Source organism: Microcebus murinus, chromosome 15, assembly GCF_040939455.1.
Source record: "Microcebus murinus isolate Inina chromosome 15, M.murinus_Inina_mat1.0, whole genome shotgun sequence".
In the NCBI taxonomy this organism is placed as follows: Eukaryota; Metazoa; Chordata; class Mammalia; order Primates; family Cheirogaleidae; genus Microcebus; species Microcebus murinus.
In genome coordinates this window covers 72,426,971-72,442,688 of record NC_134118.1, presented here as the reverse complement: position 1 = coordinate 72,442,688, position 15,718 = coordinate 72,426,971, and the positions used below count along the sequence as shown (strand labels likewise).

Sequence of the window (15,718 nt, the reverse complement as noted above, 5' to 3'; positions counted from 1 at the left end):
GACACTGGCAAATAACCCACAGCTTTAATTAATAAGCATTTTCCACTTTCTCCACAGTTGTCTGAAAATACAAAAACCTCCTAGGGTGTTTAATTTACGCTCTTAAAATAGTTCATTTGCCTCCCTGGAAGGGCACAACTCAATCTCATTTTTAGGCCTGTCCTCTTTTTCCTGTAAGCCATCTCCGTACCAACTATCATGGCGATGCTTTGTGCAAATGGTTTTGTCAGAAATAAATTCAGCCTTATAAAATGTGCTCATTAGAAATCCTTTTTATGCCAAGGATGATTCTAAAATATTTTACATACCTTCTCATTGCTTTTATGATACAGCTATATTAGAGACTGCTCCTTTCTTATGAGCCTGCAAAGTACCTCAAAGTATAGTTGCATTTTGTGTCTAAAATGTGACAGAAGCCTTTTTATGGCACACACTATACCACCAGATTCACAAGAAAATATCTAGAGTTGTTCCTATGGGGTTTTTTCCCTACAATATTTAGCCTAGGTGACATAAAAATATCCATTTTAATTCAACATGCCCAGAATTGATATTCCAAAGAAAATATTAAAATGACTCTAAACTCATTCAGAAACTCAAAGATAAACAGAAACAGCTGCTAAATGTCTCACAAGCCCGTCTGAGATTCATTTCAATTACCCTACAAAAGGTACCTCAGGTGTAACAGAGCATTTTCAAGTTAAATTTTATGTCTATTAGATACAAGCCTAGGGGCAAGCCTGAATTCCTTCCAGTTGTTACTTTCTTTATGTCTGACAGCATTTTCCTAATTCCTTGTTTAATTTTATTTTAGCTTTTACAGATAGCTGTAAAGTGAGCAAAAAAATAACAATTTACATAGCATTCAGTATTTGTGTCAAGGTCAGTTGTACTTCCTATTGAAATCTTTTTTTAATATTGAAGTTTTTTTCAAACTTTTATATTTTCTGGTTGTCATTTTTCCCTAATAAGAAAAATGAAATATAATCTAAACACTCTAATGCATCTAATGTATAATTTCTATAAAAAGCAAGCAATCTTGTCCTTCAGTTCAAAAGTTACAGAAAACTTTCCATACCATTCTCACGCCCTTCACCCAAATCCCAATGACGGCATTACTGGAGCCTCCAGAGTGCATGCACACAGTGACTTCAGAGGCGTAAGAATTTGACTTTTATGCTCTACCTCAAGGTCAGCAATCTGTAATACATAAGGCTGACATAAATTGACTCACACTCCCCCTTCCTCTCCAAACTGAGTAGTTGAGAACGCAATGCCTACCACCCCTCGCACATTCACAGACGTGCACGTTAGCACATCCCCTGACCCATCTCATAGAGGCCGACATGTGGAGACACAGCAGCCACCCCCACAGCCCTCACATTCCAGAACAATCAAGACTGTCCACTATCGCAGACTATATCGTGTAACCACCATTCTTCAGCACCTATTTATTACATGCCACCTAAGGATGGTGTGTGCATTACTTATTCCTCACAACCACCTTAGGAAGTAGATCCATCACCCCAACCTTACAGAAGATGAAAACGAGACCCAGAAAAGGGTGGTAACCTGGTCACAGTACCACATCATGAAAGTACAGCAACCTCTCGATAAAAATAATTTGCAAATATCATTATGAACCCTTATGTTCACATAATTATATTTTGGTGAAATGTCTTCATATTGAATGTTGCTTAAAAAGTTAAAATATCGATGAAATCTAAAAATAAATTTCCATTTGCTTCTCTGAAGCATCTGTTGCCAGGGTGGTCACCTGAGTAGTGTTTCACTGTGGGGCTTGTTTCAAAGCACAGCCCTGGCCCTCCTAGACACCCCAACCTCATGTACAAGAAGAGTTTCTTTATCTGGATTCTTTGGCTTATAGAAGACAGAAACCCAACCCATTTCTAAGTTAGAAGAAAGAATTGGGGCGAAAGCTTATATAAACAAACTGGGAAAATGTCGGGAAAATGTCAGGAAAATGAGTGAGTCTTTTAGAGCCTTTGGGGTCTCAAATGCTGCTAGAACCTTTCTCTGAATCTCCCCCCATTGCCTCCCTCTGGGTCAGCTTCCTGTCCTCCCAGGACTCTTCTCCTACCCCTCAGGCACGGCCACTGAGCGCTCTCAGGCTTTCATTTTCTGCTTCCCCACCACGGAGAATGGAGTTCCAGTGTAGCAAATCCAGGGAAGGACTTCAGTTCACTTGGCCTGAGTGGTGCCCCACCCCTGCCGTCGGGAAGGTGGGTAATTGACAGCCCAACCAGGGAAAAAGGAGAATCCTAGGTTTGGATATTTTCATAAAAGGAGGGAGTTGTTATTCTATAACAGAAAGCCAACTTTAAAAAAAAAAATGTTTATAGAACTTTAATTTTAGCAGATGGCGAATCTGGAAAATGTACGCAATAGACTCAAAATCTGGAGACATATGGAAATATGGTAAAAAGCAGACACTTGGCCTCTAATGCACCTCCTCAGTAAGCTGTAGAATGAGTTAAGGGAAATGACAGGTTATATCCTAAACCATAATATTTTACCCAAAGAAGTGCTCTTAAGATGTTCAGATCCATTTTTTCCTCCCCAAGATTTAATGTCTTTAATAAACCAACAAGTAATACATGTTTTCAAGTTTCATTCCCCATCTCAATCACTGTTTTTAAGACTGCTTAATGTTAACTGTAAATACCCGTATTAACACTACATCCTAAAACCAGTCATCCTGTGAACACTGGATACCCTGAAGCCCTGCTGTCCCCACCCAGACCTCTAAAAACTCCTTAAAATGCAAGATAATGTGGGCGTGACTTTTTACTTTATAGACATAACAGAGCATTTCTTATTTTGAAAAATCCTAAGCAGATAGCTCAAGAAACTAGAGATTTTTCTCCTGAGACTAAAAACCACCCTATCTTATTAAAAGCTATGGATACATTTTTTAATTTCTATTTTAGTTTACTCTGATCAATGAATAGGAGAGTCAACAAGTCAGGTTTCAGTCTGAAATGTCAGTTCTTAGTGCACTCATGGCCAAAGAATGACCAGACAGCACCAAAGTAAGGCAAGCATGAAAATGAGGTTTATTGAGGAGAGAAAGATGAGATTATAGGGCAAGAGCAAGATCTAGGTTTACAGAGCATGACACATACACCATGGATGACAACCAGACCCATTGTTGCAGCAAAGGGAGAGCAAACGGCCTGGTTATGGTCTGCATCTTGTCCTATAGTGCCCAGATTGAAACCTCCCTCGTGGCTCAGAGGTCAGCATGGAACTACTTAATTGGACAGTTGGGAGTTGCATGACCTGAGTCTTACTACGTAGGCGAGTTGTTCTAGGTCTCTTCCATACTCTAGGGTACCTATGTAGCTTGGTCCATGAGCTAGATAGAGGGTCCTCTGCATTCTTTTGCAGCTAATGTGCTGTTATGATTGGCCAATTCATAAAGCGTTTGCTCCTCCCCCAGGTATGGTAGTCACTCAGGGCAGGATCAAAGTGGGGCAGGACCAAGATGGGGGTCTGGGGCTCACCCTCCTTCCTTCTTCCCAGGTGGGGCAATTGCACCAAGGCAACAGCACCCACTTTCATCCCTAGGAGACCCAGAATCCCTCGCTATCTACCCAACCAGGACAGGTCAAAACAAGCTGTTCTTTTATTCTCCTATCTCAAAGAATAACCTCAAAACCCAGGTTTCTAAGAATAAAGAAAAGCAGTGGTGTGTGGGGGTGTAGCTTCTCACAGATGCCCTTTCTAGATCAAGTCAGGCCAAAAGGTATAGTTTTTATTACATCTAACCCAGGAAAGTAGTTTAATGATATACTTGGGCCTTTTTAGTATCTACACATCAAACCTTTTCAGGTTAACAATATTATAATTTCTAGATAGATGCTAAAGTGGTTGACTAGTCTTAAGAAGTTTTTCAACTTTAACCTACTCAAGTCATATCATGCAATTAGAAAGTTATTTTCCTGTCCCATAAATGTAATTACTTATTTATAGATAGTGTGCTGTATTTTTAACATCAGCCATTTCTTTACTTTATAATAAACCACTTATAAATGAAAATAAGCTCAAGATAGCTTATTACCTTGAAATTTGCATTTGAATATACTAGAGATTACAGCTATTATTTTTAATGACAGTTACAGAATGGGTTGTTATTATTAAGTAACTCAACTGTCTGGAATTAACCTTACTTTATGTTAATGAACCAATAATTCATTTATTCATTCATTCAACCAATACTTAACAAAGGGCCAACTATGTGTCAGGCACTATTCTAGGGGCATAGGGTACATCACTCAACGAAACACATGAAGATCCTTGCTTTTACTGTGGGGTTAGGTGGGCAAACACTGAACATAATAAATAAGTGAGGTATCTACTGAGTTAGAAGGTGGTAAGTGCTATGAGAATAGAAGCAGAGAAGGGTGATGAGTCCTCAAAGTGCAGGATGAGAGGGTATTTGGGGCAAGGATTTGGAGCTAACACTTGAAGGAGACAAAAGAATTAGCTATGAGTAGTTCTGGAAGAAGAGAATTTCAGGCAGAGGAAACGGCCAATACAAACTCCCCAAGCAGGAGGACATCTGGGGCACATGGGAGGAACAGAAAAGCAGCCAGAACTTGCACAGGAGGAGGGAGAGAAGAGCATGAGGTAATGTTAGAGAGGTGGCCAGTGTGGAAACCAAATGCTTTGATAAAGACTTTTTTGAGCATTTAGATCACCATTTCCATGCAGCATATCATGCTTCATTTTAAGCCCAATAACAGTGTTATCTTAGTGTCCTTCTGACAATTTCTTACTGAAATTAATTTCATATTTTATGTGACCAGTTATAATTGTATGATTCCATTTAATTTAACATTCTCTATGTCTAAATTCCAGTTTGTGGCTGATATGGGAAGGTGATTTAAAAAATAAGACATTTAATTATTCAGTCAATTTGAACTACATTATGATAAAATAAAAAGTGCCTTCTGTTCATTCATGAGTAAAATAACATTTCTTTAAAATGTCCATGTTGTCAAAAGAAGGTACATTATTTGTATATGTAAAACATTTCTCCAAGAATTAGATACTTAAGTGTGGCATGCCACAGATTTTTTTTTTAGACAATCATCACACCTCATACTACCAGAAAATGTCTTTTAAAAACATAAACCATATCTTTCAGAACGAATATATCATTTGATAAATGCCACAACAATGTGCTTTCCTAATGAACCATGTTCCTACACTGTTACCTAAACACATCTCTCTACTGTGTCAGGATGTAGTTGCTTCTACTGAAATAGAAATAGTTATTGGAAGGCTGAAAAAAATAAGGAAGTGTTTGGTGATATTCATGGGATAGAAACTATAACAACTCAAAGATTAAGGATAATTATGATGTGTGCTTAAGGTAAAAAGCAAGGTGGCCCTGAGATTGTGCAAAGCAACACTAAATTGGAAAGGCCTTGAGAGCCTAAGAGCATAAGTATAATTGAAAGAAGCGATCACACTCAACACCTCCACAAATTACTTACTGAGAATCTGTTATGTGCTAAACCCTTCAGTGGTAGCTGAAGAGGTAACAGTGAACAAAAAAATCATGGAACTTACAGTCCAGTGAGGAGAGGCAGACGCTTCGCAAATCGTACAGGAGCACACAAATAAAACACTTAATTACTGTTGTTCTAAGTACTGCTTCCACTTGAAAAAAGTTCCATATACTCAAAACTTTGAATCGGTCACATATTACATACAGCTCCTGCCTGGTGAAGGATGCTTGGCGTATACAGTAAGTGCTCGCAACACAGTTGTTGGCTCAGTTAATTATATGAAAGAGAAACAAAGAATGGAATGAGAGCATAGAATACGGAGTTCTAACCAAATCTGGGGGCTCAGTTTTGACGGTTAAGCTGAAATGTGGACAATAAATAGGATATACACAAAGAATAGGAAAAGGGGAAAGGGGAGGGCGGGAGAATTTATTTCTTTAAGAGAGAACAACTTTATGGCAGGAAGCCCTAAAGAGGGACACCTGGTCCTTTCCAAGGACTTCACAACAGCCTAGCCGTGGGGAGTGGGGAGTGGGAAGGTAGTGGTTGAGGGACAGGTGAGCGAGTGAAGGCCAGGTAAGGCAAGGCCTCGGAACCTTTAAGGAAGAGTTGGGACTGCACCCTAAGAGCAATAGAAAACCACTCGAGAATTTTAATGGATGTGCTCAGGAGGTTTCTGTTTTTAAATGATCCCAGTGTCGGGATAAATCCTAGGACCCTATCGTTTTCTCAACACTGAATTTAGTACAAAGAAATCTAACCACAATTTTCCTGAATGGGGAACTTTCCTTGATTGAGGTACCAAGAAAAATTTCTGGTGGGAGCAATTTTAAGAACGAGGAGGAGGTTACTGACAGAAAACGTGAATTTTGACTCATTGGAAACAGCGGTGGATGTCAGAAAAAGCGTTTAGAGAGGACCAGAGAGAAAAAGGAGAGCGAGAAACAGCCTGCACAAGGACAAACCTTACCTAGGAAGTCTAAGAAAGGCCTCTTCTGGAAGCTGGAAGAACCGCGCGGCCTCAACCCTTGGTGGGGCTTTTAAAGGGTGGAGGCGGAAAAGGGCGGTCTTGCTTATGCAAAGCAAGGTGTCAAAAAGGGACCAATCAGGGCCCTCATGCAGATTAGGGATTCAGAAGCAGCCAGTCAGAGCCCTGGGACCTTTATGTAAATGAGGGATTCAGATTTAACCAACCAGGGCTTCCCGAGGAGGAGGGCTTTTTGCTTCCAGGGAGAAGCCAAAAAAAAAAAAATGGCGGTTGTTGTTTTTGTCCTTCAGTGGGAGAATTCTAAAATGACCTTCTTCCCTGGTTTACTCGCATAATTATGTTACCTGGCAAAAGGGCTTTGGCAAATGTAGTTAAGGTTATTGACCAGTTCACTTTAAGAAAGGGAGATGATCATGTAGGTCTAACCTAATCGCATGAGGTGAACCAAGGCTGAGACGGAAGATCCACAGGACAAGGAACTGCAAATGGCCTCTAGGAGCTGAGCCCAGTCGGCGGCCTGCAAGAAATTGGGGGTGTCAGTCCTACAGCTGCAAGCAACGGAATCGACACGAGCTTGGAAGCAGATGCCTCCTGAGACCCCAGAGGAGGGACACCAGCAGACATAGAGATTTCAGCCTCGTGGGGACCCAGGCCAAGAACCCAGCTGAGCCCACAGGGACTTGTGACCCACAGAACCGTGACATAATAAACGCACCTGTCTTAAGCCACTAAATATGTGGTAATCTGTTATACAAATAGAAAACTGATAGGTGGATCTTTTAAAACGTATGTTAGTTGGAAATGGTTAGTCGTAATTTCATTTCTGCAAGTCCATTGGGTTGTTTTCAGCTTATCTTAGGAAGGAAGGTGTCTTAGTCCATTTGGGCTGCCATAACAAAGTACCATAGACCAAGTGGCTTATAAGCAAGAGACATTTATTTCTCGCAGTGCTGGAGGCTAGAAGTCTGGTGTCAGGGTGCAGCATGGTTGAGTTCTGGGGAGGCTCTTACCAGGTTGCAGACTGCAGACTGCTCACTGTACTCTCACTGGGTGGAAAGAGAATGAGAGAGATCTCTCAGGTCTATTTTACAAAGGCACAATTGCATTCCTGAGAGTTCCACCCTCATGACTTAATCACCTCCCAAAAGTCCCTACCTCCTGACACCATCACATTGGGGGTTAGGATTTCATCATATAAGTGTGGAAGGGGACAGAGAGAGACTAACACTCGGTCCATAACAGCAGGCAGTGACGATTCATTTAACTTTCTGCGTAGCTGTTCTCACTGTAGTAAACTCTCTTGTAAGTAGCATTTAGTCTACTTCTGCCCACTTTCTCAGTATTCAACAGGACCAGGTGAACCAAAGAATAGATTAAAGCCAGAAAATGTAAGGCACTGCTGCAGGCCTTGGCCCCACATCTTGCCCCCACTTGTCACCTCCCTGAATCCTGCAGGAGAGACTGGCCACCTCCGCAAACTAATGGGAGCAATATGGCACTTTTTTATGAAAAATGAAAGGCTGTACCAACAAATTATGATCTCCCAAGTATAGATGATAAAAAGACAGCTCTGCCTTGACATTTGCTTATCTTGTGGCCAATAAGAGCTGGCATTTGATTATACATGGGGCTATCTAGCATTCTGTGCCCTCCCACCTCCCTCCCCATCATCTGTTGTCTGATTGCTTTTAAATTCTACCTCTTTAAAATGCAGGAATATGGCATGAAGTAATCTCTCAAATAATTATAGTCACTGCATTTGATTAAAAATGTCAGAAGAAACTGGGAAAAAAAGGTAATTAATTAGGGTGGACCAACTGCTGTAAGAAACCCAAACTCTTGGTAACTTAACATGAGTAAGATATTTCTATTGCTCGTCTCACAATTTAGTCCTGTTTTGGAGGAGGAGGTGTGTGCTCTGCTCTATCCAGTTTTTCAGGGACACAAGCCCCATCCATTTAATGATCCACCACTGCTAGGGTCTCAGAATCCTCCTCTGGGTCTTCTACCATTGGTCAGGAACTGAGAGAAAAGGGGAAATTATGAAGAAGATGATAAAGGAAGTCCACTTATACTGTCTTTGGCCCAGAAGTGTGCACATCACTTCCATTACATTCAACTGGCAAGAAATGATCCCAGGCCCTATCTAAATACCAAGAAGCTGGGAACTACAGCTTGGCAGTATGCCGGGGAAGGCGTGAGCATAGAAATTGGTGAGTCCCAGCACTGTCTCTCCCACAGTAGAATAAGGTGAAATCCATGGGTGAGTTACAGGTTTTGAGTTACAGGTTTTGGTTATCTGTGTTAACAATTCACCTTTATCATGGATTTGGAAATATGTAGTTCCAGTTACTACTGCTGCATAACAAAACGTAGCACCATAAGCAACTGTTTTATTAAGCTTTCGGATTCTCCAGGCCCCAAATTCAAAATAGGCAAAAGAGGGTAGTTTGTTTCTGCTCCGTGATACATGGAGTCAACTGACATGACTGCACAGCTAGGGGCCGGAATTGTGTAGAGGGGTCTCCATACACACACCTGGCAGTTGATGCTGGCAGTCAGTTAGAACCTCAGCTGAGGCTATTGACCCAACCAACACATGACCCTTCACATGGCCTGGACTTTTTCACAATAGAGTAGCCTCAGGGAGTCAAATTTCTTCTGTGGAAGCCCAGAGTTGCAAAATCAAGTGCCCCAGTGGACAGGCAGAAGCTACATTGCCTTTTATGATCTAGCCTCAGTCACTTCTGTGCTGTACTGGTCTAAGAATTCACAAGCCCACCCAAATTCAAGGAGAGGGGACATGGACCTGCATCTCTATGAGTGATTACCAAGGTCACATTGTAGAGGAGTATGTGCAGTGGGAGATATTGTGGTGTCTAATTTTGGAAAATATAACTTGCCACATATGTTATCTTATAATCACTAAATTTCAGTGCTTGAAAGGACTTTGTACCTTATAGAACAAAGGCCAGCAAACTATGACCCATTGCCTGTTTTTGTAAACAAAATGTTATTGAAATACAGCCACGCCTATTTTTCAGCAGAGTTGGGTAGCTGCAAAAGAGACCATGTGACCCACAAAGGAGAAAGTATTTATATCTGGTCCTTACAAAGTGTGCTGACTCTGTAGATAGAATATTGATTAAACACGTGGGCACTGAAGTTAGACTACTAGGTTTTATATCTCAATTCTGAAGGAAGCCATTTATGTATCTTTGAACAAGCTACTCAGATGCCCTAGACTGCTATTTTTCCACCTATATAATTGGGGAAATAGTAGTCTGTCACTGAGTTGTGAGCATTAAATAATCTATGAACAGGGTATAATGAGCATTCATAAATGCTTACTCTCGTTATTAGCATTTCCTAGATCAGTTGTCCATCCAAGTCATATGTCTGTCTCCGGTGTGATCTACTGCAGATTTCAATACATTAGTGATACAGGAAGCCCATTTCAGCTTTAATCATTCTGTCTAGTAGAAGTATCTTCCTTCCAGTTGGTTGAAATTCTGTCTGCTTATAGTTGTATGCTATTAATCCTGGTTCTATCTCCTTGAGGTTCTACAAAACATCTCTTTCAAATATTAAGTTCTTCAAATATTTGAAAAGGGTTTCTCTGAATTTCATCTTATGAAGACTATACATCTTTTGTTCTTTCAATTGCCTCTTCTAAGACACAGTTTGCATTTTTTCCCCACTCTGGCAATTCCCTTTAGAAGGGAATATGCAATGACTCTTGAATCACACAGGGCTTTAACTGTGAGGGACCATTTATACACAGATTTTTTTTTTTAACCAAACGCAGATTGAAAACAAGACAATCTCAGAATGCAAAACGCTCGAATGCAGACGGCTGACTTTAAGCCTTTAGTACAAGCAAGTTCAGTAGGGTCAACCACTGGACTTGAGTATGTGAGGATTTGGGTATACGTGGGGGCCCTAGAACCAATCCCTTGCAGATACCAACGGACAACTATTAAGCATTTACCCAGAAATTAGCAAAAGACTTCAGGTCTACAGACAGATCCAGATCCTTGGCCCCTAAATTCTCCGTACCATGCTGGTGAGGTGCATGTCGTGCTACTCAGTCTTTTTCCACCCCCTCCTGCTCTGGAAGAGTTCATTTCTTTAGATCCTGGGATGGGTCCTTATAGTAACCCTTTTATGTTTAACCTTATATGGCTTCAGGCTCTTGAGATCTTTCCAGGTAGTGATCCTGTATTAGAATATTCACTGCCCTTAGCAGCTTTACATCACCCATACACATTTCTGGTGTCTTGATCCAAATCACTAATAAATGTCCCATCAAATTGAAATAATACTATGAATAATCCTGAACTCAATTATAGTGGCTGGGTACTGTTTTAATAATATTGCCTTCCCCTGGGACTTCTTTTGACCTTAATCACTATTTGTTCAACCAGTCACATGTGAGGTGTCATGCCTCTTAAGGAAAGAACTTGGAAGCAAATATAAGTGAAAACATGAACATTTCTCTTTCTCTCTTTCAATATTACCCCTTAAAACAAAATATGTACTGGATTACTCCAGGGTCTCCAGAGAAACAAAACCGACAAAAGAGAGGGGGATTTAGATTAAGGAATTGGTTCTGGGGGTTGTGGAGGCTTGGTAAGTCCACAGTCTTTAGGGTGGACTGGGGGGCTGGGGCCAGAGAGCTTGCTGGCAGAATTCCCTCATGCTCCGCAGAGGAGGTCAGTCTTTGTTCTGTTAACACCATAAACTGAAGGGATGAGGCCCCCTCACGTTTTGGAGGGGAAGCTGTTTTACTCAAAGCCCACTGACTTTTTAATGTTAATCTAACCCAAAAACACCTTCACGGAAACATCCAGAATAATGTTTGACCAAATATCTGGGTACCATGGCCCAGCCAAGTTCACTCATAAAATTAACCATCACAGTATCTCTAGCCCTTCATCTTTTGCTGATTAGTCCTTTTATAGTAGATTGCCTGTTATAGAAAATCATGATTAAGTTATGTGTCTGTCTGAGTAGGTCCTCATGATAAAATTATAGCCATGACTTTTGTTACTATGTATGATTATTTTTTTACGATATATAAGTACAACCTCTTAACACATACTTTGAGTTTAATATTTCCTGAATCCACATCACCAACCAATTATTATCTGTACCTAAGAAAAGATCACTGCTGGGGAGAAGTGAGAGGAAAATATGACTTTTAAGACTAGCACTGCTGTAAGTTTCAGAATCTAGATAAACTTAAAGTGTGGATATGTCTGTGTTCCTTAATTCATCCACCTATTTTAGAAATTCCACTTTTTACATTTTAAATATTTAAATTGACATTTTAAATTCCAACATTATTTCTTCAAATGATTCCACAAAAGTATCAAAACAAATATCTATATAAATAAGATGTCTAAGCATTAAATACCAGCTCAGTAGAATATTTGTTATGAAATTCTACTAGAATTTTTTAAAAGCCAACATATTATCTATGAAAATAAGATTTTAATGAACTGGTGTTTTTATTCTATACATTTATGAATCTAGGTTTGTAAAAATGTGATTTTCTTTCTTGGTTAACCATTTATAATAAATAGAAATTGTTGATTTAGAGACTTCAAGAGATTTTGAGATGTTTTATAAATTCTGCTAATAATTCCTCTTTTTAAAATTTAATTTTATTGTTTTAGAGACAAATTCTCACTACATTGGCCCAGGCTGGACTCGAACTCCTGGGCTCAAGCAATCCTCCTGCCTTTTGAGTGGCTATATACTTCCTTGTGTGAAATTCACTGTTCTCTTTTGTTATACTTTCCCCCTCTAGGTTTGGATGTGTGGAGGAGAAATGTTTGATGTTCCGTGTTCCAGAGTTGGTCACATCTACAGAAAGTACGTCCCGTACAAAGTTCCATCCGGCACCAGCCTGGCGAGAGTGAGTAACTCGGGGTCAGACCAGGTTGGGCGTGGCGCGGCTGTGTGCAGGCAGAACAGTCAGCCTCGCACACCGTGTGGCGTGAGGCACAGTCTCACAGACACCCTTTAATGTGTTGCTCAGGGTTTCGGTCCCATTGCTTAAGGAAGTATTAGCTGTCATGGCAGTTCTTGTCATGAATTGTTGCAAAGCATTTTCACACGCTTATATTTAATCTTCACCATTACCTTCTGAGGTTGGAACTCTTTATCTCCTAAGCGAGAAAATGGAGGAGGTTTAGCGAGGTAACTAACTTGTTATGCTCACGGGAATGATAAGTAGCAGAGAAAGTCTACAAAACAGGGACCAGTGCTCTTCTCCCCACACGGAATGCAACGGGATACGTGGTAAGTCAGATGCAGAAAGGGGTGAGGGCAAGATGGGAGGAGATGGGTGCCCCAACTCTGTCTGCTCATTTGTAACCAGGGCCAGCTCTGCCTAAAATTTTACTCAATCCTCAAAATTCTAAAAGTGGCCGAGTCTAATATTTTCCCACATTTTCTTTTGAATAAAACCTTTCTCATAGACCAAGTGCAAGGATGCTTTTCTCTTCTGCCTTTTACAATGTTTTCGTACATGTCCAGGAGGACATAGTCACAATACCGTCTCCAAACAGTCCTGACAACTTCTCTGTTTTCCATGTCCTGTTTCGTGCTTTATGGCCTGGTTGGTTTCCTTCACCCCAGTATGCACCTGCAGCTGCTCAGATGCAAATCAAGAAAAAGGGTATTTGTACCATATCTCTGTGCACAGTGCTCTCCTGGGAACCTAATCCTAAACTCTTCATTTTGGTCGTTTTACTAGGAGGGCTACAATATGTAATTATTTGAGTCTTTCATATAAAGCTCAATAAGCGCACACAACAAGCTTTTGTAAAACAATGAACAAACTAATCCGTCAGGATCCAGTAGAGTAACAGTAACACAGGGCACAGCTTTTTGTCAGTGTTATTTTGTGCTCTCTTCCCAACACCTAAAACGGGGCTTGGTGGCACTCAGACATTTGTTGAAATATTAATTAATCAGGAAAAATAAGAACAGAAAGTACTGTGAGTTTAAGTTGTTACTAAAACGTAAAACACCTTAATGACGTATAGTAAAATTTCCATTTATACTGAATCTTCTTTGGGAGGGGTCATTCTTCCTTGTGCCCTTTCTGAGATTAGTGGTCAACAGTGCCCATTTTTCTCAAGTCGCATTCATAATCTCAAACAGCAGTTGGAGTTTACAGTAATGTTGTTAGATCACAAACACCCTGAAGGGAAATACAGGCTGAATATCCCTTATCCAAAATGCTTGGGACCGGAAGTGTTTCAGATTTCAGATTTTGGAATCTATGCATATATATATATAATGAGCTATCTTGAGGACAGGACCCAAGTCTAAACATCATATACACTTTATACACATATCCTGGATGTAATGTTTAATAATTCTGTGCATGAAACAAAGTTTGTCTTAAGTACTTCCGTGTGGAATTTTCCACTTGAAGCATCCTGTCAAGTGCTCAAAATGTTTTGGCTTTTGGAGTATTTCATATTTTGGATTTTCAGATTAAAGATGCTCAACCTGTAGTCATATTTATTTCTCCCTCCCCACAAAATTAATTAGGCATTAATAATCTATGAAGGTAAATGACTGAACAATTTTGACACATATCACAAATCAGCCAGGTAGATACCGTAAATCATAGCAGTTTAGCAGTTTGAAATTCCCTAAAGATAATGATGCTCTGTCATTTCCCCACTTTCACTCACTCACACGCTTCCCTGTTTGTGCCCTGAAATGAACCCTTGACTTGCAAGACATGCGCGTACTTGGTTTATAGTCAGAGTGGAGTGTAAAAGCTGGTGGGGAAAGTTGTGCTGATCTAAAAGGGGTTGTTTTCAAGAAATAAAACTGTTCATGTATTTTCAAGAAAGAAATTAAGTACTTTTTCAAGGACTGTCAAATATAGGGAAATGAGGGCTGGCACATAAAACTTCCAGGAAAAAAAAGTGAGCATTCATTCAAATGAAAAAAAAACTCCATAATTCTGAATTTTAATCTTTTCCACGCAGATTTTACTTGAGGGCTCATTTTTATTTATTTTTTTTCCTCAACTGCTAGAGCAATCAGAAAGTCATAAATATTGAAGCTCAACTGTCACTCAGGAATGTTTTAGGATTTTTTTAAGTAAAAAATGTATATTAAAATGAAAAACAATTCTGATATTTTGTGGGAGCACCTCAACTACTTTGCTACACCCTACATTATTACTAAATCATCAGAAATGATGAGAGGATTTAAAAATGCTTCAAATGCAGGGCCACATCTACTCACTTGGTATTTTAATCTTTCAGCCTTATTAGAAAATGGAGATGAAGGTGGAAACTTGACCCCAAAGGGTTGTTTTCTTACTCTGCAAAACTTGTCTACTTCTTCAAAAGTGTGCACCAATTTACACACCTATGTAAATTGATGATTCCAACAATCCTCCAAAATATACACACAAACACACACGTGTGTGTGAACAGCCTATAGTGCACTAAACAGCATACCAGTGTATCTTACAGAAATAAATTCAAATAATTAGTTATTCAGTACCTTCTACATTATATTTTTACCTAGCATTACAATCTGGTTGGAAGAGACAAGATAGCCACATCTGAAACCACTAGAGGACAATACAGCACAATGAGTAATTAGGCCGGGCGCGGTGGCTCATGCCTGTAATCCTAGCACTCTGGGAGGCCGAGGCGGGCAGATTGCTCGAGGTCAGGAGTTAGAAACCAGCCTGAGCAAGAGCGAGACCCTCGTCTCTACTATAAATACAAAGAAATTAATTGGCCAACTAAAAATATATAGCAAAAATCAGCCGGGCATGGTGACGCATGCCTGTAGTCCCAGCTACTCTGGAGGCTGAGGCAGCAGGATCCCTTGAGCCCAGGAGTTTGAGGTTGCTGTGAGCTAGGCTGACACCACGGCACTCATTCTAGCCTGGGCAACAGAGTGAGACTCTGTCTCAAAAAAAAAAAAAAAAAAAAAAAAAAAAGAGTAATTGTTCAAATGCATCAAAAAGAAGAGGAGGGGGAGGTGGTTCCACAGCTGTGACCTTCTTCGGTCCTGTCAAGTTAAAGGACTTGAAAGAGGACCCACAAGGACACCTAAATTAAATTACAAGTTTCATAGAACAGTGATTCCCAAACCCAGGACCAGTGACTAGAGCCAATTTCTGGCCAAGTCTTCA

General features: G+C 40.2%; 1 protein-coding gene across 1 annotated transcript in view; it reads left to right on the top strand.

Moving 5' to 3' along the window:
• GALNTL6 (polypeptide N-acetylgalactosaminyltransferase like 6) overlaps nt 1-15,718 on the top strand; it is a 913,332-nt gene that overhangs the window by 824,958 nt on the left and 72,656 nt on the right. Inside the window, exon 9 of the mRNA XM_076010718.1 lies at nt 12,344-12,451. Coding sequence (XP_075866833.1) covers nt 12,344-12,451 — 108 coding nt within the window. The remainder of the gene's footprint in view (nt 1-12,343; nt 12,452-15,718) is intronic.